General features: G+C 42.2%; 1 protein-coding gene across 4 annotated transcripts in view; it reads left to right on the top strand.

Moving 5' to 3' along the window:
• LOC137333086 (cytokine receptor common subunit gamma-like) overlaps window positions 1–21140 on the top strand; it is a 53019-nt gene extending 31879 nt beyond the window's left edge. For 2 of the 4 annotated variants that reach the window (XM_067997206.1, XM_067997207.1), the window contains exons 5-10: window positions 1812–1954; window positions 4982–5144; window positions 7742–7832; window positions 9823–9907; window positions 17158–17408; window positions 19742–21140. In XM_067997206.1, the coding sequence (XP_067853307.1) occupies window positions 1812–1954; window positions 4982–5144; window positions 7742–7832; window positions 9823–9907; window positions 17158–17408; window positions 19742–19790 (782 nt within the window). In that variant the 3' untranslated portion in view covers window positions 19791–21140. Of the gene's footprint in view, window positions 1–1811; window positions 1955–4981; window positions 5145–7741; window positions 7833–9822; window positions 9908–17157 lie in introns of all 4 variants that reach the window. The other 2 variants (XM_067997209.1, XM_067997208.1) reach the window with 2 other exon arrangements.
• Window positions 21141–23717: the final 2577 nt, after the last annotated feature.

The raw sequence follows: 23717 nt of genomic DNA, 5'->3' as shown, positions 1-23717 counted from the left end.
ATAAAGGCTTAATTTTTCAGTTGTAAAATATTCACTTCCATAAGATCACAGCAATCAGCAATTAAGGCCTATTTGAAGTGGATTTTAATGCTACCCCACTATGAGAAATGTTTAGTTAAAAATATGAAAGATATATTCTTGTACATGTGCTGATTTTTGAAACTATTGGTATTGGCATTAACTACAGTGCAATCACGAATGGGTTTTAGGATTTGGAAGCAATTACTTTCTTTTTATAAATTTCCTTCAATTTGTTATTATGTAGCAGACTTGAAGAGGCAACAGATGTATCAATGGGAGCTACACTTTATCCAAATATTCTAGTGAATTACATGTGATTTGCTAATCACTTCTAAAATTAGAAAAAAGGACCCAGTAAATAATAATACAGCATATTTTCCAGATAATTCAGGCAAGTGAAAATGCAATACACGGGGCCACCCACAGCAATGACTCCACGGTGTTTTCAATATTGTTTTTAAATCATAAACAGTTTTCTGGCATTGAGGGAATAGAATTTAGACACATAATGGCAATAGTTTATTTAGTAAAAATAAACCTTCAGCAAAAAAGGTAAAAAAAGTTTATATTTTTGATTAGTAAGAAGGAAAGATTGGTATTGGCACTTCTAGGCACTATTTGATGTCAAACTTTGGGAGCAAGTGTCAGTACAAAGAAGAGCCTCTGGGAAACGTTGTATGAAAGTTAATTTCAGGTTTTAGATCTCTGAATTATGAAGAGAGGCTAAGAAACAAAATCAAATCTCATTCGAAATAAACGAGGTTAAAAGGAGACAAAATCCAAGTTTTTAACAAAAAGCATGGATAATATAGATATGGGTGTATGGATGTATTTTGTATGAAATGTTGGTTGGGAGATTCAGAGGGCATGATTATAAGCTAAAGAAGCTAAACAGCTCGAGAAATTCTCTGTGTTTTCAGCATTGACCTGTGGAATAGACTTCCCAAATGGTGCAGTGGGTACTGGGCATTCCAAAGGGGATCAGATGGATTCCTCATTTAGCAGGGAGATGAGAGATATGGGTTTGGAATGGGGAAAGGAAAGAAAAGAACGATTCTTGAAATGGGATCTGAATGATGAAGCCAACTGGATGGGCTGAATGGCCTCCTCTCATTCCTTCATTCCTATGTCCTTACATTTCCTGCAGCCTTCTGCACTGTATTTTTTGTGCAAGGGTGTAATTTTAGCCCTGGCCATTCTGATGCCCTTTTATTGCAAGAAAATGTCTTTGAGCCAAGAATTGCTTTCTTTTTTATAAAAAGTATACCATTGAAATGCAAAGCTCACTCTCCTCAAAATGTGACTTACACCTTTGTGGGGTATTGTATACCATTTTGCTTCATTAACAGAGTCAAATGATTCATCTCTCAGTTTTTTATCTGTTTAATTTAATTGATTCCATCTAATATTCTATCAGATGATTTGACTCATCACCAGTAGTAAATTAGCATGCAAAAAGGATCCATCGTATGCTTTATTGCTTTAGTGATAAATGCTGGTAATTACCCTGTATTTATTCCCCAAATAGCCTTCCCCCTTCCTACTGATGATAGTACTTGGGCTTGTAGGTACTGACTGTGTGAGGATGTTAGAGATATAGGAATATCAGATTTTTGCAATGAATTTGCACCTTAATTTGTTCAGAAATGATGATAGCTCCTGAAGCTCAGACAGTTCACTCACTCCAATTTAGTTGAGCTACAATTTTCTTCTGAATAAAATCACCCTCTGAAATGCTTGGATTAATTCAGTTTTGAAATGGGATAAAAACTCAATTTTGTGCTTTTCAGTGAAACCAAATCCTCCTGGAAACCTGGCAGTGAATGTCACGACCAAAAACGAGCTCTTTTTGAGCTGGGATGCACCAATGAAACTATCGAGATGTCTGATGTATGGAGTCAGGTACCGAAGTAATAAGGATACAGAGTGGCAGGTACTGTGTGGCAGTGACAAAAAGGCTAACAAGAGTTTTACCTTAAAAAAAAGGATAGTAACTAGTCTCTAGGAACTGGATGGTGTAGTGGAAGTAGATTACCCCTTTGCCACTGGGAATTAGGATGAAGGTCTCCTCTCTCTGCCAGCCGGCTTGGTTCTAGCTGCTCTGTGTAGGACCTTCCACCAGACTGAAGGCAGAAGTCTGGCATATAGTTGATGAGGAAATTCTGAGATTTGGGATAATAACTGCTTGAGGGTGTTACCTGGAGGAAGGTATGATGACATGTCCATATGTCCGGGACTTGGTGCTGACCATAACTGCTTTGCAGAAAAGCAATCAGCCACTGTTGGTGCTTCCATCAGTTGGAGATGTGAAGCCTATTTAATGGGATATGTTGTGTGCTCATGCTGTAGTTACAAGAATGGTGACAACCCACTCATACATTTAATGATGAGATACGCTGCTCACCATGTTTCATGTGAAGAGCTGCTAAGAACCTGGAAGGCTCAACCCCAGCTTGTTTGTTTCTAACAATGGACTAACGACTATTGTTGGTGGGATGGTAGCCAGGGTCTCTCTGTGGTAAAAGTGACTTCAAAATTACACACCTCGTGATGGATGTTCAGAACCCAATCTAACCCCCCACCTCCCCGCTTCCCCTCCCCCACCCAACACGGAAGACAGGACAGTTCAATACGTTAGCCAGACAGGTCTACAGGACACTGTTAATCATTGACTATCTAAGCTGGCTCACTAATGGAACCTGGAGGTACCATACCTTCACTGGTGGCTGGGATTCTTCCCCCTTCGCTCTGGAGAATCCTGCCCTAATGGATGAGGTGGGCCTAACTGGAAAAGCAGCAGGAAGCTTACCAGTTCCTTGCTCTTTCACTGGTTAAACTCCAGTAATATGCCTGCACATGCTTGAAGTCTCTATGGCTTGGCTTTGCCAACTTGTACCTAATCTGTCCAGACTTAGGTATGTGGAATATGCCCCTATGGAAAAAGAGTGTTCACTTCAGATTGGATGAACAGAAACCATACCAGTGGGCCTAAATTTCCCAGTGGCTTGAACAGAAAACTCTTAAATGTAGTGATGGGCTTCTATGTGTGTCAGGCAGTGATTGACCAAAAAAATATTTTTTGGTAGCTGTAAGGGTCCTCCATAAAACCAATCTTAGCCCAGCTCCTAGCTACTGACAATTTAGAAAAATAGGCAACACATTAGGCTCAATCAAAAAAGGTGATGGAGAGGCTGGTGTGAGAAATGGCAATGTCACTCCAGTACAGTATGGTATATTCCTAGTCTGGAGTCACTTTACATATGGTGTAAGTACTTTTGTATTATATGGTCCACCCATCATTCCATGCAGTGCACTTGTATTATCTGTTAATTTTGCCTTTAAACATAAGAGCAGCAGTGATTGAAACAGGGTGAAATTTGGAAAATTCCTTCATGCAGTGCATTCTCTCCACCATATTGACATGTACAAAGTAGTTTTCATAACCCTGTTATTTTCACTTCGACTGCCTTATTTGCTAAATCCTTACTAATATTTGTCTGTGTCATCATGGCATCTTTGGCATAAGTCTTGAACAACTGCTATTTTCTTTCATGTCTATATTTGCCATGTACTGCTACTTTACATAATATTCCTTATTTTTGTGCTTGTGTGTAACTTCTCCCAACCTCTTGCCAAATCCTGAGTCATTGATAGTGTTGATTCATTTTGTGACAAATTGCTACACTAGTTACCTTTTTTATGTGGCCATCCATTGCTATTAAAAAGGTGCCCACGATTTTCCATCACAGCGGTGACAAGTGCCACTAGGGCCAAATTTGAAAATTGGACTTTTCTCACAATTCCTTCTGCCATTCTCCACAAAGTTTGTACAGTCCACAGCTGCATTAACAATTAACAAGTTTTCAATACTTTTCAATGCTAAATTGCCATTTTCAGTAATTAAATCAGATTCTCAAGAAATGCATGTGTCAAAACCATGCATTTCAGCAATTTCATTATCAGATCGTAACTTTGAAGGTAAACAAGCATTTCTCCTGCTTTTTTTTGAAACACACAGAAATATTCCCCATTGCCAAGGCAGAATGAAGGGAACTTTATTCTGCATCCAACCAGTGCTGTACCTGACTTAGGAGCATTTGATTGTGCACTTCCTTTCATGAACACAAATTTAAAACTAAGATATAGACTTTAGCCTATTTAATATTTAGATGATAAGTGTAGATATTTCCACTTTTGTTCTCAGTACTTACAGAATGTATACAAAAAATGAGTTGAGTAGAATATCTAGGATGATTCCAGGCTTCAATGAAAGGCAAATTGAAGGAGTTCTGGTAACTTCAATAGGATAAGATAGATTAAGAGACAATATGATGCAGTTATTCATTATTTTGGATGTAGGACATAGACTGAGAGAGTCTATTGTAAGGAAAAAGAAAAAGTGTATTCAAGAATTTGAACAAAAATTCCTCCTTCACAGGATAGTGGATGATGATCAGAATTTTCCCATGTGTGGTTCATTATCCCCTTTGCTTTCCTCTGTTTCCTTGATGTTGTCCTCACCTTTTCTTCTATATGCTGAGAGGTCTACCACCTTGTCATAGTGGCCATTGTTCTTCCATTGGGGAACTTGCAAGCAAATTTTGGTATGGTGTCCAGCTCAGGGATCAAAGGTTAGCATTTTTGAATGGGCTATGTGTAAGCCTGAATGCTGATTAACTATATTATCTCAGCTCTGTGACAATGAAGCAGATATCAATTGTTCAAACTGGCTATTCTTTTTCCTGGTTGTCCATGATGCTTCAGCTCAGAAGGATGGATTTTCCCTTTCCTCCTTGTGCTATAAACAGCAAGATGTGATCTGAAATGAATTCCTTACCAATCACTGCAAATAACAGAAGCTTGTGCCATTTTGGAGACATGTTGTTGACCTCCATACTGAGATATTAACCTTGTCATCACATTTGATTAAATTCTACTTTTTCTTGGTTTGTTCATATAGAAAGCAACAGTCAATGTGCAAATGTTTAATTTGGCAAGTGTGGATCCAGAGAAACTCTACACCTTTCAAGTGCAAAGCAAGATTAACGACTATTGTGGCACAACTAACCTGTGGAGTGAGTGGAGCTTACATGTTCAATGGGGAAGAAATGAAACCCAGATAGGTAAATTAAACATATCTGTAACACAATCTTGATAAAAACAGTGTTCTAATGATGTTTGTCCTGAAGACTATTCTGGTGCTGTGGATGTTATAAATTGGATAGCCAGGTGATGAAGGATAAAATACCAGAGCCTGGTCACCAGTTGCTTCCAAGCCTTTATTCACAGAGATCCACACACTCCATACCCTAGATAAGCTCTCATATAAATGGATACAAGAGAGTCCCCAAATGATACACACCACCTGAATACAATTGACGCTAATTGATATGAATTACATGGACACAATTAACAGTGAGCACTGTATATATTCAGATTGTATCAACAGCATTGAAAAGGCAGAAAGTGGCTGAGGAAGAAAGCAAACAATCTCTGAGCCAGAAAACAAGTGAGACCTAACAGGATAATATCAGCACCTCAAAAGGTCCATTTACCAGTCGCAAACTTCCCAACGGCTCAGTTGGTGTGTGCATCGTGCAGTCTGAAACTGAACCATACAGATTATTGAAGGCCCCAGATTTGATGTCCAGTCTGTGCTGATCTCACTGGAGTGGTAGTGGGTACTACAATTAGGCTCGGTGATTCTGTAATAGGGGAGAAATCAGCAAGATTCCCTTCCTTGATTTCTATCACCGCTCCATTATGGCTAGAAAATCACGTGGTGTGCACCCGTCTCTCTGCTGTGCCTCCAATAACATTTCTACACCAGAAGGGCATCACCTACATAGGAACATAGGAACAGGAGTAGGCCATTCAGCCCCTCGTGCTTGCTCCGCCATTTGATAAAATCATGGCTGATCTGTGATCTAGCTCCACATACCTGCCTTTGGCCCTTATCCCTTAATACCTTTGGTTGCCAAAAAGCTATCTATCTCAGATTTAAATTTAGCAATTGAGCTAGTATCAATTGCCGTTTGCGGAAGAGAGTTCCAAACTTCTACCACCCTTTGTGTGTAGAAATGTTTTCTAATCTCGCTCCTGAAAGGTCTGGCTCTAATTTTTAAACTGTGCCCCCTACTCCTAGAATTCCCAACCAGCGGAAATAGTTTCTCTCTATCCACCTATCTGTTCCCCTTAATATCTTATAAACTTCGATTAGATCACCCCCATACTTCTATACTGTAGAGAATACAACCCCAATTTGTGTAATCTCTCCTCGTAACTTAACCCTTGAAGTCTGGGTATCATTCTAGTAAACCTACGCTGCACTCCCTCCAAGGCCAATATGTCCTTCCGAAGGTGTGGTGCCCAGAACTGCTGACAGTACTCCAGTCCTCTAGATATAAAGACCAGCATTCCATTAGCCTTATTGATTATTTTCTGCACCTGCATAGATGTGACAATTCCATTTTCCACTTCAACCATCTTCATGAGATCTCCAAATAAGGTTGTAAGTGTAGTGTCATATTGTAATAAACTGTGGACAGTTTTGTGATGTGGGCCTTCACGCACTAGAAATTGGACTAAGATTGCCCAGATGCATTTCACATAGGCACCCTACAGCCATTGGAGAGAGGAATTTTTATCCCATCAGTCTGGATTGGGGCATGAACCCAAATCTCAGAGCTGTGAAAAGCAGTGCCTAAAGCAAGAATGAAAGAAAGAAAGACTTGCATTTACATAGTGCCTTTCACGACCCCAGGATGTCCCGAAGCGCTTTACATCCATTGAAATACTATTGAAGTGTAATCACTGTTGTAATGTAGGAAATGTCTAACCACCTGCTTTGTCAAGGACTGCCCTTTTCCAATTAGCCATGCTTCTAAAAATAAACCATGGGATTTAACTTTTAGGAAATAAAATGAACACAACATGTTGGTGTACCAACAATGGAAATAAAAATCAGGAGGGATGTAAAACGGGCTGCCAATTCGCTATCACCCGTTTTACATTGTCACAGAAAGTCAAAATTACCCCTGGAGAGAAAGCTGCTGATGTGAATGGTGCGAAACCTTGAATATGGTGTTGCTTTTGCAACATTTTTATTTGCAATTCAGCCTTGATGCAGATTGAAAATTAGATCATTTTTTCACTGAGGGCTTGGCCTGGTATGGACTGGCTCCCCCAAAAGGGCACAGGATTCTTCAGGATTCTCACGGGAAACGGGGGGGGGGGGGTGCAGATAATACAGTGCTGTGGAACCATTAACGGGAGCACTCAGGAAATCTCCCGATTTCCCATATGGGCTGTCTGCCCAGATGGGCCAGCAAGTAGCATTGATGATGACATTTCAAACTCTCAAATCTGCACGACCCACCATTTGAGGTTGCCAAATTTCACTGGGAAAGTTTGGGCAGATGCCATTAAGTTGCTGGAATTAAATATGCATGACAGCAGAAAGATAGGAAGAGTCAGAGAACAGGACAGTGGCAGGCGGAGAGAAAAGAAAAATTCCCCAAATTAGATTGGTTCTATAGAACCACACTTCTCAACCAAACTGCATTGATAGTGATCAGTGAGTAGTTGATATCCTAGGCTGCCCTCTCTCTCATCTGAAGTGGGAGCAAGGGAATGAAGACAGCAGGAAAATGTACTGATAATTGAAAGAAACATTAAAAAAATTGAAGAAGTGATCAGAATTTGTTGTTTTGTTTTACAGAGAATTCAAAAGAAGGACTCCATACTATAATCACTGTAATTTCACTATTGGGATTAATTGTTCTTGTGTTTACTCTCATGAGGAGTGAAAGGTGAGTTTCAAACAGCATAAGTCACCAAATATTGTCACTTATTAATGATTCATCAAGTACTTTACCATGTTGCGCCATCATTTTCATGAGACTGCTGGCAGTGTATTGCCAGGGTGCACTACGTACCCACTTCTACGTCCAGATCATGCTATTGACTGTATACAATAGTTTTTGCCAACTATTTTGTCAACGGTTACAATTCTACTCTCACAAATGCTCCCACAAGGAGTGGTGAGGTGAGGTGTGGCTCTGTGATTCCCTAAATGGTGATATCCTAATCTCAACTATGCCATCATGTGAAGTGGTTGAGTGGAGCTCAACTGGGGGGGTGGGGGGGGCATTGTCCTGAAATCATGCTGTAACATCGGTGGAAGATCGGTGTGAAATCCTGAAACAACGTCAATCTTTCGCTAAAATTATAATGGGAGACTGAGAAGACCCTTGTGGAAATTTTATCCCCAGATGACTAGTCAACCTGTGCCATTCTTATGCTTCTCCCAATGGCTGGCTATAAGGTGTCTCTGGTGGAGTCCTGAGAGGAGGTCTCCAGCCCTCCTCTCAAATGGAGAAAGTGTGTGGACAAGGAGAGCACAAAGCAGAAAAATAAACTATTGGAGGGAAGGGAAATTAAGTTCATCTCCGTTGGTTCTCTCTTTTTCCGTTTTTTCTTTTCCCCACTATCCTCTGTCTCTATCTCTTTATGTTTCCTTTCTCTGCTCACTGAGCCATCAGTATTTGCCAGAACCAGGGCTCAGTATAATTATGTTTCCCCTTTCTCACAGCTGAGAGCTGCAGGTGAAGGGATGGCGGCAACAAGTGGCCATGAGCATAGGCAATCTGTCCATAAAATGTTTGTTCTTGCGTTCGCAGACTTCTCCAATATATTTGTGCCTAGATCTGTAGAATATTTTAATGTCTCTGCGACAGTCCATCCATGGAATATAAAGGGTAATTTTCAGCAGAGCAGCGCACACTGGGAGCGCCAGTCAGAGTATTGGGTGCAGAGAATTGCGTGCGCTTTACACAACCCAACTGATTCTCCATCAACTAATTTAAATGGATGGAATATTGGGCAGACTGTAATAGGCATGCTATCCTCGGTGCTCAATATTCTGATAGATGCTCTCAGCATGCACTGATCTGCTGAAAATTACCCCTTATGCAATGAAAGAAAAGAAAGACTTACATTTATATACCGCCTTTCATGCCCTTGGGATGTCCCAAAGTGCTTTACAGGCAATGAAGTACTTTTGAAGTGTAGTTTCTGTTGTAATGTTGGAAATTATGTTCTATAGATTTTGTTTTACAGAGAATTCAAAAGAAGGGCTCCCTATTTTAGTCGCTGTACTTTCACAATCAGGATTGATTGTACTGCAGAATGAGTGAAAGATGAGTCCCCAAATATTGTCATTTATTAATGACATAAACGTTCTACAAACTTAAGTATAAATATACTGGATATAGAGACACAGAACAAAAGATCATAGACAGCATGCCCACAGTTTCCCCATATACATGATGGGGGGCTCCCCATCAATAGAATGCATTCGGAAAATCGACTGTCTTGGTCTTCCCTTCCTATGGAAAGCTATTAGGTATTTCAGTGGTTCCAGCAACACCAGAATGACTACTCTTAGTCCTTCAGCCAGGAGTGCAGGGAAAGTTCACAGCTGGCACCACTGCCTCTCTGTATAAGCTAGCACAGGGCATGCTTTTCTGGATATGGAACAATGGACCTTTGTGATCATTTTACCTGCTGTCCTCCCTCACCAAGATAAAACATTCCATTAGCTGACCCATTTAGAGAGTTCAGCTGAGAAATGAGTTTGTACGTGATGGGAAGTTGGAATTTGACCTTGAATGGGGAGCTCTGTGCTTTGACATTGGAACTGTCACTGCTGAACCTCCTCCTTGTAGTCTGATTGATTCATACGTCCTGCTCAGTTTTATGATTAAATCAAAGTTTAACCAGATGTATTTTTTCTTGCAGGTTGAAGGTGATAATCATTCCAAAGATTCCAAATCCAGGCAGAAGTTTTGACCCTTTGTTCGACAACCACAATGGCAACTTTCAGGTAAAAAAACAATTAAGAAAAAAAAAAGCCTCTGTTCTTTGAAATATTAATTTTCTATCCCTTGGTCTTTGAGGAGGTATCAAGCAAAGGCAATTCCTCACAGGGAGGGAGGAAAAATCAGTGGAACAATCACCCCAGCCACATTTCTCTATCTGTCTGTGTAATCTGACCCATTGTGTATTCAGTATACTGGGATGTAATGTTTTCCGTGGCTAACCTGTCTGAGCACCAACGACACCTTTGATTGCTGTGATCGCCTCCCAGCCTAATATATGCTATGCTTCACTCACTCACCTGACGAAGGAGGTAAGCTCCGAAAGCTTGTGATTTTCAAATAAAACTGTTGGACTATAACCTGGTGTTGTAAGATTCCTTACATTTGTCCACCCCAGTCCATCACCGGCATCTCCACATCACATCTTCTACAGAACGGCATTGACAAAGAACTGGGGGGGTAGGTCTTGCTCATCCCTTTAACCGGGGAATAGTGAATGGATTACATGAGTGGGGGGTAGTCGAACAGATGGAAACTACAGAAACAAGGAGAAACTGAGGGAGAAATTATAAATGATTATTAGCCACACAGTTACTCACAGTAAGTCATAAGATATTTTGTTTTAGGAGAATTATACCTATTATTCTACAGTGTGCAACTTGCTATATCCCTTTAAGGCTACAAGGTAAAATATCTGAGCCCTCCTCAGGTCAATTAGAGGCTGATTAGTCTTAGCAGATGCTCAGGTCAATTAGTGATCAGACTGGCTTTCTTATTTTATACTTTTAAAGTGTGACACAGAAATGTACATGTGTGACAGCGTGACACCTGAAGTGTGATGGACACAGAAATGTACATGTGTGATAGCATGACACCTGAAGTGTGATGGACACAGAAATGTACATGTGTGACAGTGTGACACCTGAAGTGTGATGGACACAGAAATGTACATGTGTGACAGCGTGACACCTGAAGTGTGATGGACACAGAAATGTACATGTGTGACAGCGTGACACCTGAAGTGTGATGGACACAGAAATGTACATGTGTGACACCTGAAGTGTGATGGACACAGAAATGTACATGTGTGACAGTGTGACACCTGAAGTGTGATGGACACAGAAATGTACATGTGTGACAGTGTGATACCTGAAGTGTGATGGACACAGAAATGTACATGTGTGACAGCGTGACACCTGAAGTGTGATGGACACAGAAATGTACATGTGTGACACCTGAAGTGTGATGGACACAGAAATGTACATGTGTGACAGTGTGACACCTGAAGTGTGATGGACACAGAAATGTACATGTGTGACAGTGTGACACCTGAAGTGTGATGGACACAGAAATGTACATGTGTGACACCTGAAGTGTGATGGACACAGAAATGTACATGTGTGACAGTGTGACACCTGAAGTGTGATGGACACAAAAATGTACATGTGTGACACCTGAAGTGTGATGGACACAGGAATGTACATGTGTGATAGCGTGACGCCTGAGGTGTGATGGACACAGGAATGTACATGTGTGATAGCGTGACACCTGAAGTGTGATGGACACAGAAATGTACGTGTGACACCTGAAGTGTGATGGACACAGAAATGTACATGTGTGATAGCGTGACACCTGAAGTGTGATGGACGCAGAAATGTACATGTGTGATAGCGTGACACCTGAGGTGTGATGGACACAGAAATGTACATGTGTGATAGCGTGACACCTGAGGTGTGATGGACACAGAAATGTACGTGTGACACCTGAAGTGTGATGGACACAGAAATGTACGTGTGACACCTGAAGTGTGATGGACACAGAAATGTACATGTGTGATAGCGTGACACCTGAAGTGTGATGGACGCAGAAATGTACATGTGTGATAGCGTGACACCTGAGGTGTGATGGACACAGAAATGTACATGTGTGATAGCGTGACACCTGAGGTGTGATGGACACAGAAATGTACGTGTGACACCTGAAGTGTGATGGACACAGAAATGTACGTGTGACACCTGAAGTGTGATGGACACAGAAATGTACATGTGTGATAGCGTGACACCTGAGGTGTGATGGACACAGAAATGTACTAGATGTAACTTTTTTTTAATAGGTATGCCTTTGTTTTAATTTATTTTAAAAAAACCTTTGATTTTCTCCCTTCTTGTGAAGGTGATGATTTGTCCTGGGGGACAGTTCCATAGACAGGCACCCTCCAATACCTCACCCAAATTGCTTCACATGTGAAGCTGACAATTCACATCAACAGGCGATTTGGCTATGAGGCACATAACAATCCTGTTGTCAGCCAACACCAACACACATACCTTCCAGCAGGGGGCACCATATAGTGATTAGGAGCAGGAATACTTGGCTGATTTCCACCCCCCCCCCCTCCCCCTCTAGCCCAGGGTTGCTGAGGTCAAATAGCAGTATCCTTATCACCATCTGGGCTGAGATCATTTAGCTCAGAAAGTATCAGGAATCAAACCTGGGATCTTTGACTCTCCATGGTTCAGTTCCAAACTGGGCAGTGCGTTTAGCTACTGAGCCTCTGAAGAGCTTGTTATTTAAAATTTTCAATTGGCAGAAGTGATATTAGCGTGAGACAATAGGAAGCATAATGAGAGAACAATCAAAGAAGACGCGGATAGCTTAAAGTGGTGGGGGGGAGAGGATGGGGGGTAGGCAGATAGAAAGAAAAGCATGAAGAACTGGGAAAGCGAAGCAGGCTCCTGCAGACGTGGAGCCTGGTAGAAGGAAAAACCAGGTTCACACCAAGGATGCAGACTGCTTCACCAGCACGATGTTCCAATGGACGGTCTCTACCCCAATCAGCAACCCGGTCTTTCCCTCCTTCCCCAGAAACATCGGCACCCAATCCACATTGCCAGTACTTCCTGTCCAAGAGAAAGTGAAAGCCATAGTTGAGGTCTGAAGTTATTAAAGTTAATATTAAAGCCAGAGTACCACAAAGTGCCTAAGCTTCATTGGAACAGTGTTGAAGGCCAAAGACAGGGAAATTAGAGTGGGAGTGGGAGGAGTAATTGAAATGGTACGTGACAGGGAGCTCAATGTCGCACTTGTGGGCAGTTTGGCAAAGCGGTCACCTAATCTGCATTTGGTCTTCCTGAGACTGCACTATGTTCAGTGAAAAATGTCTTGTTCTGAATGAAATAAGATTCTGCTTGGAATATTGCTTCAGTAGTTACAAGTTACAAACCATCTTGCCACAGCCTCAGTTAAAGTGTGTCCGTTGCATGTGGTTTCTAAGCCGCACAGATGTGAAGGTTTGTTGCCTACACACAAACAGAAATAATGCAAATTATTACAAAGGGATGCGTAATCACTCCTCCTTCCTCTCTGAGCCACTATCTGACTATCTCTAAAGATGCATTTAACTTGTAGCTAGATTTCAGCAGAATAGTGCTACATTAATTTCCTATCATCATCCTCCTCCTATTTAATTCCTTAAGTGGCACTGATTGGGAATGCAGAGACCCATTCTTTGCAAATGTCTGCAGAGTAATGACGTAATAATGGGACCCCATTTCAAATAGGCAGTTTTGACATTACAGGACTCTCCTGGGGTCTCTGCTGCTACCAGAGCAAGGTATTTACATTTCCAAGTGCAGGTGATAGTGGGAAGATCGTATGTTTGCCATTAGCTGCCCTTGCAAACTTGGCTTAAGAGACATTGGAGGAGATTTTAATCGGCAGAAATGGGGTGGTAGTGGAGCTATAACGGGAGGCGGTAGGCTTAACTCCCCATTCCCGTTCTGCTGCGTTTTTCAAGGGGCCGTCCGCTGGCTAGCCCAGATGCCTACCTGAATCATGCGGGTGGCTCATTTAATCAATGCAAATCAGAGTCCTTATATGTTCAAAAATCCCTGATGCCATTTTAACTGCCTACTGGATGGAGCGCTCAGTGGATGCTCTGCTCAGTAAAGTCTGGCAATACCTAGCAGAAGAGACCCGAAAATGTAAGTGCTAAAGTTACTTTTGGCAGGGCTTCCTCTGGGCTCCACGATGATAATGCGGGGTGCTGCCCAGCCAAGGGCTCCCCCACCACCATCGTAACCCCCATTCCCCGATTTACTTTCTCCCCGGCTGCCTGATATTGCGCCGGCCTGGAGCTGGCGAGCTGCTTTGGGGCGCCCATTCGTGGGGGCTGCAATATGCTATATATATGCTGGCGAGGCCTGGCCTGGCCCTGGAAATAGGGTGGGCCTCACACTGGCACTAAAAGGTGGCCGGCCGAAGCTCTCCACCGGTTGGACGTCCGAAAATTAAGATCTACCCCACTGAGAACTTAGAACTCCTTTCCATTCAAGGTCACCGCCTCGTATATTGGATGCAAATTGCAGTTGAGCTGCTTACTCAAGGATTTCATCAGATAATTCCTTCCTTCACATCAAGATAAGTCACCCTACACAAGAAGACATTCAAAATCTGATTAAAAGACCATACTCTTCCACGTAATTAGATAAGATGGTAGAAACTTCAATGTTACCATGGTTCTAGCTGCTGGGGGTGGGAGTGGAGTGGGTGCGTGGGGTTTGATCTACTTAATCATACAGTGAGTGGAGACAGGATGGGGACTCAATTGAAAGAGTTTGCATTTGTTTTTTTCTCCCCCCCCCCCCCCCCCTCCGCATCTTCCACCCTTCTCTGCTGAAGACACGGGGGGTAATCTTAAAAATAGGGAGATGTAAAACAGGCTGCCGACTCGCTATCAGCCCTTTTTACACTGTCGCACAAAGTCAGAATTACCCCCACTGCCTCGTACTGGGATACAATTCCATGTATCACCAGTCCCTCACACAACTGCATGTTCTTCCTCTCAGTGCCTCAACAGTAAACACAAACAGACTATTGGACTATTAGAATATCACAGCCAAGCCTGATCTTGTTCTCATCCAATGTCCACACATAAGGTTTCTTTGGAATAGATCTTTGGAATACAAATTGGAGTGGGGAACCATGGCTGATTCTTTCCCTCCCTAGCCAGGAATACTTATTTCATTTCTCATGCATCACCAGCGCTTTAACTGAGATCTACTTCAGCATAGTTCAGGGTTTGAACCTGGGCAACTCCTTGGCTCAGTTATTTATGCATTCAACTGTCATTTTTGATCTTTTAACCCCAAAGTCGATCTTTTTCTTCCAGTTTCCTGTTCTTATATCCTTCCGTTTCATTTTTCTCTTGCACGCTTTTTTCTCTGTTCGTCTTCTCTTGTTTCTCTTTCCCTTGTTTTTTTTTCTTGCATCTGCCTTCTCGTTCATGATTGCTGTTACATCCTGTTTACTGATCTGTAAGTAAAGCAAAATTCAATTAAAGCCTTTAACATAGGAACAGGATTAGACCATTCAGCCTCTCGAGCCTGTTCCGCCATTCAATTTTTTTTTTTTTTTTTTATTCGTTCACGGGATGTGGGCGTCGCTGGCAAGGCCGGCATTTATTGCCCATCCCTAATTGCCCTCGAGAAGGTGGTGTTGAGCCGCCTTCTTGAACCGCTGCAGTCCGTGTGGTGACGGTTCTCCCACAGTGCTGTTAGGAAGGGAGTTCCAGGATTTTGACCCAGCGACAATGAAGGAACGGCGATATATTTCCAAGTCGGGATGGTGTGTGACTTGGAGGGGAACGTGCAGGTGGTGTTGTTCCCATGCGCCTGCTGCCCTTGTCCTTCTAGGTGGTAGAGGTCGCGGGTTTGGGAGGTGCTGTCGAAGAAGCCTTGGCGAGTTGCTGCAGTGCATCCTGTGGATGGTGCACACTGCAGCCACAGTGCGCCAGTGGTGAAGGGAGTGAATGTTTAGGGTGGTGGATGGGGTGCCAATCAAGCGGGCTGCTTTATCTTGGATGGTGTCGAGCTTCTTGAGTGTTGTTGGAGCTGCACTCATCCAGGCAAGTGGAGAGTATTCCATCACACTCCTGACTTGTGCCTTGTAGATAGTGGAAAGGCTTTGGGGAGTCAGGAGGTGAGTCACTCGCCGCAGAATACCCAGCCTCTGACCTGCTCTCGTAGCCACAGTATTTATATGGCTGGTCCAGTTAAGTTTCTGGTCAATGGTGACCCCCAGGATGTTAATGGTGGGGGATTCGGCGATGGTAATGCCGTTGAATGTCAAGGGGAGGTGGTTAGACTCTCTCTTGTTGGAGATGGTCATTGCCTGGCACTTATCTGGCGCGAATGTTACTTGCCACTTATGAGCCCAAGCCTGGATGTTGTCCAGGTCTTGCTGCATGCAGGCTCGGACTGCTTCATTATCTGAGGGGTTGCGAATGGAACTGAACACTGTGCAGTCAATTAGACCATGGCTGACCTGTATCTTAATTTCATCTACCCGCCTTCGTTCAGTAATCCTTAATAATCTTGCCTACTAAAAATCTATCAATCTCAGTTTTCAAATTTTCAATTGACCCCCAGCCTCAACAGCTTTTTGGGGGAGAGAGTTCCAGATTTCCACTCCCCTTTGTGTGAAGAAGTGCTTCCTGACATCACTCCAAAACTAACCAAAGGAATTAAATGATTTTCAAACAATTGAAACTTAAACACACGGGGGGCTGAAATTCCGTGGGATTTCCACCAGTCCTCTGCCACAGGTCCTCTGGTGGGAGACCAGTGCACCTCTGGTAAGCGGCAGAAGCAGCTGTTTCTCAGTTTGAGAGGTACTGATCTTACCTACATTATTGTGAGGAAGGAGGAAGTGAGGGTGGGCACTTCTCTGCAGAGAGGGGAAAAATGAATGGGAGAACCATCCACTGGCCTCTCTCATGCATAGAATTACATAGAATGTACAGCACAGAAACAGGCCATTCAGCCCAACTGGTCTATGCCGGTGTTTATGCTCTACACAAGCCTCCTCCCACCCTACTTCATCTAACCCTATCAACATATCCTTCTCCTTCATGTGTTTATCTAGCTTCCCCTTAAAAGCACATTCTAGAGGTTGTTTCAGAGCAACTAAACAGCAGCCTAGGAGCGGATGTCCAGGCTCCCCTCTAGGGTGCATGGCCAAGGAAGAGAAGGATAAAAACCTTACAGCAAAAGAGAAACAAAATATTTGGATCAGTATTGCCCCAGCAGTGGCAGAATCTTCATGCGAATACGTGGAGCTGCAAGTCCATTCAGAATCAACATTCAGAGTGAGTGAAAGAGGGGTTTTACAATGCCGTGGCACTCAGTTACCATGGCAAACTAATACGAAGAACACAGATGCTTTACTATGGTCTGTTGTCTCTTATTCATTACAGGACTGGCTTGGCGTCCCAAAGGACACATTGGAAGGTTTCAAATCAATCTATCATGAGAACGTGTGCATCGTGAGTGAGTCACCGTCCGACTCCACTGAGAACGGTGACCACGAAGGGTCCTACGAGCAGCTCGGAAGGACGGCAATCATAGGGAAGGAGTCCACTCCTGACAACAAGGGAGAGATTCAACCAAAAAACACCTCACCTGCGACGCTGTTTTCTGATATTGCGGTTTTTGTAGAGAGCAGTAGGTACGCCATAAATGAGAACATCTATGTGAGAGTCTAGTCTTCGCGGTGTTACAGGCCTTTATGACACTGGAGAAATCCCAATTAAAGTGGTATAAAATCCTGAAAGATTCTGCAGGTCTTTTGGGAATAAAATCACTGAAATTGTAAATTCTTCCAGCAACTTCCCTAAGGAATTAAAACAGAAGATGTTAGAGATGTACAACAGGTCAGTCAGGATATGAGAAAGAAACAGCCAATCTTTCTCTTTCAGAAGCTGATCAACCTGTTGTGTTTTTCCAACATTTTCCATTTATATTTCAGATTTATAGCAAACTGTTTTACTCTCTCAAGTATATATGATACATGGAAAGTTGGACAAGATAATCAGAGTTAAGGTTTCAGGTCTAAGATCTATCATCAGAACAGTTTCTGATGAAAGGTCGTCGACCTGAAACATTAACTCTGTTTCTCTCTCCACGGACACTGCCTGACTTGCTGAGTGTTTCCAGCATTTTCTGTTTTTATTTCAGATTTCCAGCATCCGCAGTATTTTGCTTTTGGACAAAATAAGTATTGCTTTACATATCACTCTGTATTTGAGGGCTGATTTCCCAATTGAGGGCTACTGGAGAGGAGTGGCAGCCGCAGGGAGTGCTGGTTGGGAAATTGTAGGCCCGAAGCCCCTGATCTTTCATCCATTCATTTAAGTGAATTTTTTTGTTGCTGTAGAGTAGGCATGTTTTTCAATAAGGATATATGAATAGACTTGACTTCTTAAGGGAGAGAATTTTGAAATGTTGTGCTTGATCTTTCCAGATGTAAAAATATTGAAAGTTGGACTTTAGTGGGTTAAATGTGAAATAACAAATGGTAAGAAATGTGCTTCCAGGCTGTATCACATCTCACAAATTGAACAACATCATAAGCAGTGAGAAAATATCAAAGAACTAAATGCAAGCATTTTGTCTGATCCATGAGGTGTCACAAACTTGAAGCACACTGCTGCGTATTTGTTTTACTATTCATATGTAATACGTATATACGACTGATCTGAGAGTATTTTTGTGTTTTGTTTTTTGTTTTGTTTCATATTTTGTTGAGGCCATAGCGGCAGCAAGTCTGGCTGAGGAACATAACAGGGAGCGAGAACTGACCGGAGGGACAGAGAGTCGGCGGCTGCTTGACCATTATAGCGTGGGAATCAATTGGTTGCTGCTGTATTGTGTTGTCATAAGTGGCTTAGAGGAATGTAGGAACAGGAGTAAGTCATTCAGCCGCTCAAGCCTGTTCGCCATTCAATTAGATCATGGTTGATCTGTATCTTAACTCGATCTACCCGCCTTGGTTCCGTAAACCTTAATATCCTTACCTAACAAAAATCTATCTATCTCAGTTTTGAAATTTTCAGTTGACCGAGCTTCAACAGTTTTTTTGGGGGGAAGAGAGTTCCAGTTTTCCACTACCCTTTGTGTGATGAAGTACTTCCTGCCATCACCCCTGAACAGCTTAGATCCACTTTTAAGGTTAAATCCTTTAATCATCTTGAACACTTCAATTAGATCACCCCTTAAGCTTCTATACTCATGGGAATACAAGCCTAGTCTATGCAACCTGTCCTCATAATTTAACTCTTTTAGGGCAGGTATCATTCTGGTAATACCAGGCTGTTGTGCACTTTTAACATGCAGTTTGATGCTGAATTATTGAATGCTTTGCATGTGTTATGATTCTGTAATTCTGTCTCCAATGTACTTTTAAAATTTTGTGTATGCATTTGAAGGTAACTTAATTTCCACATGTACAGGTACTGCAAAATGTTTTAAAAGCTTTGCTTGGTTAATGAACCATTATTTGAATTCGTCAAAATGGATGTTTGACTTGCTCAGTGCTCCCATTTCAAGGACAATGGGGTAGATCTTGACTTTGTGCGATAGTGTAAAACGGATGATAGCGAGTTGGCAGCCCGTTATACATCACTCCCGATTTTTATTTCCATTGGCTTCAAGGATAGCTTAGCAATCTGGAGTCCTGATTCCAAAATGGATGTCTTAATCAGTGTTAGGGAGAGATCAACTCAATAAAATCAAATTTGTGAAAAGAACTACTGTAAATAAAAGTTTTTTTAACAGACTGTTCAAGCTGGATATAATAACAAATCACTGAAGCTTTCATTATTTTAATTATGAAATATAGCTCCATTAAACAAAAAATGTTGGCATTGCCATACTGTAGATTTTGCAGCTTGTCTTTATTACTACACACATACTGTATCCTGAAGCAAACATAGCTGAATAAAGACTTTAAGAGATTCCACATAGATCCCGCTGATTTGGACAACTGTTTTATGTTTCCAGGAGCAGCTTAAGAAAGAGGGTTGGAAATCGAATAGACAGCGCACACTAACCAGGCACCCAGGCTGAGAAGCGGTGCCCTATATGTGAAATCTCCCTTTCCTTTCATTTGACTCAAACCTTTCACCTTCCATAACTTTTCGGCCTACATGCCACAGGTGTCCAGGTGGAAAATCTGAAAAAGAAAATTGATATGCATTGATAATAAAATATGGCTGACATGCCTTAATGGAAAAAGTTGACAATTCTGAACTAGTGAATTTTCAAATGTATTTAATGTCAAATAAGGTTAGGTGTACCCAACTGTGGCATATAGGAAAGGAACAGCAGGATCTATTGCCAAATGTCCCATCAAGCACTGGCCAGGCTCATTAGGGAAATATGTTGCTTTCCCCATGACAATGCACCTTCCTCAACTATCGTAGGGACTACAGAATTTTGTTGCTATGGCATGTAAGAATGATCCCTAGAAAGACATTTACCTTTCTGGTAATCATTTATTCTGTATTCCATTTCCCCCCCTGCCTTGAGTCTCCCTAGGTCACCCACCTTCCTTGATCAAGATGGCTGCCAGACCACCACCAGTGTTAATACGTTACCAGTTGCTAAGGGGTGTGTACGATAGCTGCTTAGGGCAACTGTCTCTCTCTCTCCCCTTCCCTGTTCAAAGCACTAGGGAGATTTGTTGCCTCTCCCTACAAAAAAAAATGGTAATGATCACTAAGTGGGGAATAATGGGTGAGAAGCACTTTGCGGCAAAGTGATTTGAAACTAAAAGCTACTGCCTGACCAGAACTGTTATACTTCTTAACTCTGTTGATTATTGAGTTCATCTTCTTTTAAATTCTGCCAAATTCACTACAAGTGAATTAATGCTTTTTAGTTTACTCTTTATGCAAGACTACCTTTTATATAAAATGAACCTTAAAAGTTGTATTTAGTGATACAGTAGTATTGTAGCAGTTTGTGAGCTTTTTAATGGACTTTTTGCTGGGACTCCCCAACATACACAGCAAACCTCTGACAGGAAGGCTAATTGTTTTTCAACCCCCACGGAAACACAGAAACAGATTGCTGATAAAGCTCATTTCCTTCAGGTGAGGGTGGGGGCAGAACTGGGAGGAGAAGAGCTAAACTTGACCTGCCAGAGCTAAACTTCCCTTTTAGATGAAAACAAAAACTGTTTTTGGCTCAGGCTATTCGTTTGAACATTCTGTATCAATATTAATTATTACGTCCAAGAAAGTGACTTCACAGACCTATGGTTACGTTAAGTTGTTAGGCAGTTTCCGTGAGATCTGTGAACTCCCCGCAATAACTCAAGAGTTACACCAGTTTGCTGCTCTTCATGAACCTGAACAATTTCCTGTAATTAATAAATAAATAAATAATGTGCAAAATAGCCAACCTCTCATTCTGTTTGTTCTCCTGAGATTTTTTGTTTACTTGGAACCGTCAAGAGTCAAATTCTTGGGTCAATTGATGGCTCAGTAGGATGGTACTGAACCTCACAAACCCAAAGATCCCAGGAATGGTCTCTGATCTACATGTCTGCCAATCTAGAAAATGACTAAAAGCTGACGCATAGCTTCAAAAAAGTGGACATTGTTAAAACTGGATAGCCATGTGGTGAAGGAAGGAATACTGGAGCCTGGTCTTTAGTTGCTTCCAAGCCTTTATGCACAGCGTTTCCTCTTGCACACTAGCTAAGCTCTCCTCTCAAAAGGATCCAAGAGAATCCCCAAGCGATACCCACCACCTGAATACAATTAACAGACATGGCCTACAAACAGCTGGCAACTCAAGTACAGCCCTGATTATAGCTTATGACATATAAAAGCAAGTAGTTACGAGGCTTTGTAGCCTCAGCTGGGGCTTTACACAACATTCCTTCATTTGCATTGGAGGAAAATTTTATAGGACACATTTTCCTAGCCAATGCGTCTAGGGAACATTCAGTTCCCAGGAACAAAGGCGAGGAAAAAGAGGCACGGATCCATGACACTAGGGGGTAAATTTTCAACTTAGCGCCCAGGTGTAAAACCGGCATTGCCGATCGGCCCTCTGTTGTAGAAACCGCCCAATTTTCATTTCCATTCAAATCAATGGAAAAAAGAACCTGAGAGAGCAATATCTTCTTGGAACTCAAAGGATTATGCGATAATTTAGAAAATAACAGCTGCTTTTTTAAGAAAAATTAAAAGAAGTCATTATAGAGGCCGAGTGCAAAAAAATGAGAGTGATCACTGATGCCAACTCCAACACAAAATAACGAACTCATACGAGGCGGGCATAGAGTTTTATCACTGCGCTGCTGGATCCATTGCATGTTTTCTTCTAAGATAAAGTTTATCAGACAGGAACAGCTGCGGATTTAACTTAATGTCACAGGAAGTTTGAGGCACTTGAGGTCTTGTTCACAGTTGTTAAATCAACAAAAGATCTCACAATCCCATCATAGTGGTAGATACACCTGCATCTTTCCTTTTTTTCAAAATTTTCTTGCTCCTTTCAATGTTCTCCCCTCCACTTCTGTAGGCGCTGACCTACACTGAAATATGGTTCCAGGGGCACTGCCACCCTCTGGTACCTCACCCAAAGTGGTCATTCTCTATGTGTGAACCTGGACAGAGAACGTTAACAGGTGATTCAGTAATGCAGGCATCACCCCCTGACCTTCGACCTCAGTTTCCACTGTGTGCACCTTCCAATAAGCGAGAAACCTGGCTGACTTTTCCGCACTCTATTGCAGAGTTGTTGTAGCCGATTGTACCATTCCTACCTTCACCCTAGGTGAGATCAGCTAACTCAGCACGAACCAACAATTGAACTTGTGACCATCCTGGTCTGCCTGGCTCAGTTCTACACTGAGTGGTGCACTTATCAACTGAGCCATCGGGACAGCAATCCGCTTTTCTTCTTAATTCTAGTTCTGCCACTGCTCTTTTTGACTAAAAATCAATAAGAACATTGCTCCGCCTTTCAATAAGATCATAGCTAATCTTCAACCTCAACTCCACTTTCCTGCCTGATCTCCATATCCCTTGATTCCCTTAGAGTCCAAAAATCTATCGATTTCAGCCTTGCATATACTCAACCACTCAGCATCCCCAGCCCTTGGGGGTGGGGAATTCCAAAAATTCACAACCCTCTGAGTGAAGTAATTTCTCCTCATCTGAGTCTTAAATGGCCAACCCTTTATCCTGAGATTATGTCCCCTAGTTCTAGGCTCTCCAGCCAACAGCAACAGCTTCTCAGCATCTACCCTGTCCAGCCCTCTCAGAGTCTTATATGTTTCAATGAGATCACCTCTCATTCTTCTAAACTCCAGGGAATATAAGCCCATTCTACTCAATCTTTCCTCAGAGGACAACCCTCTCGTCCTAGAAATCAATCTAGTGAACCTTCGTTGCACCGCCTCTAAGGCAAGGTAAGGAGACCGAAACTGTACACAGTACTCCAGATGTGGTCTCACCCAAAGCCCTGTATAATTGTAACAAGAATTCCTTACTCTTGTACTCCAACCCCCTTGCAATAAAGGCCAACATACGATTAGCCTTCCTAATTGCTTGCTGTACCTGCATGCTAAGTTTCTGTCTTCCATGTACAAGGACACCCAAATCCCTCTGAACACCAACATTTAATAGTTTCTCACAATTTAAAAAATATCCTGGTTTTCTACCTACCAAAGTGAACAACCTCACATTTCCCCATATTATCCTCCATCTGCCACTTTCTTGCCCACGCCCTTTGCAGACTCTTTGTGTCCTCCTCACAGCTTACTTTCCCACCTACCTTTGTATCATCAGCAAACTTGGATACATTATACTCGGTCCCTTCATCTAAGTCATTAATATGGATTGTAAATAGCTGAGGCCCAAGCGCTAATCTTTGCAGCACCCCACTAGTTACAGATTGCCAACCTGAAAGTGACCTGTTTACTCCTACTCTGTTTTCTATCCGTTAACCAATCCTCTAT

This window comes from Heptranchias perlo, chromosome 15, assembly GCF_035084215.1.
Source record: "Heptranchias perlo isolate sHepPer1 chromosome 15, sHepPer1.hap1, whole genome shotgun sequence".
NCBI lineage: Eukaryota > Metazoa > Chordata > Chondrichthyes > Hexanchiformes > Hexanchidae > Heptranchias > Heptranchias perlo.
This window is presented reverse-complemented; position numbering and strand designations above follow the sequence as displayed.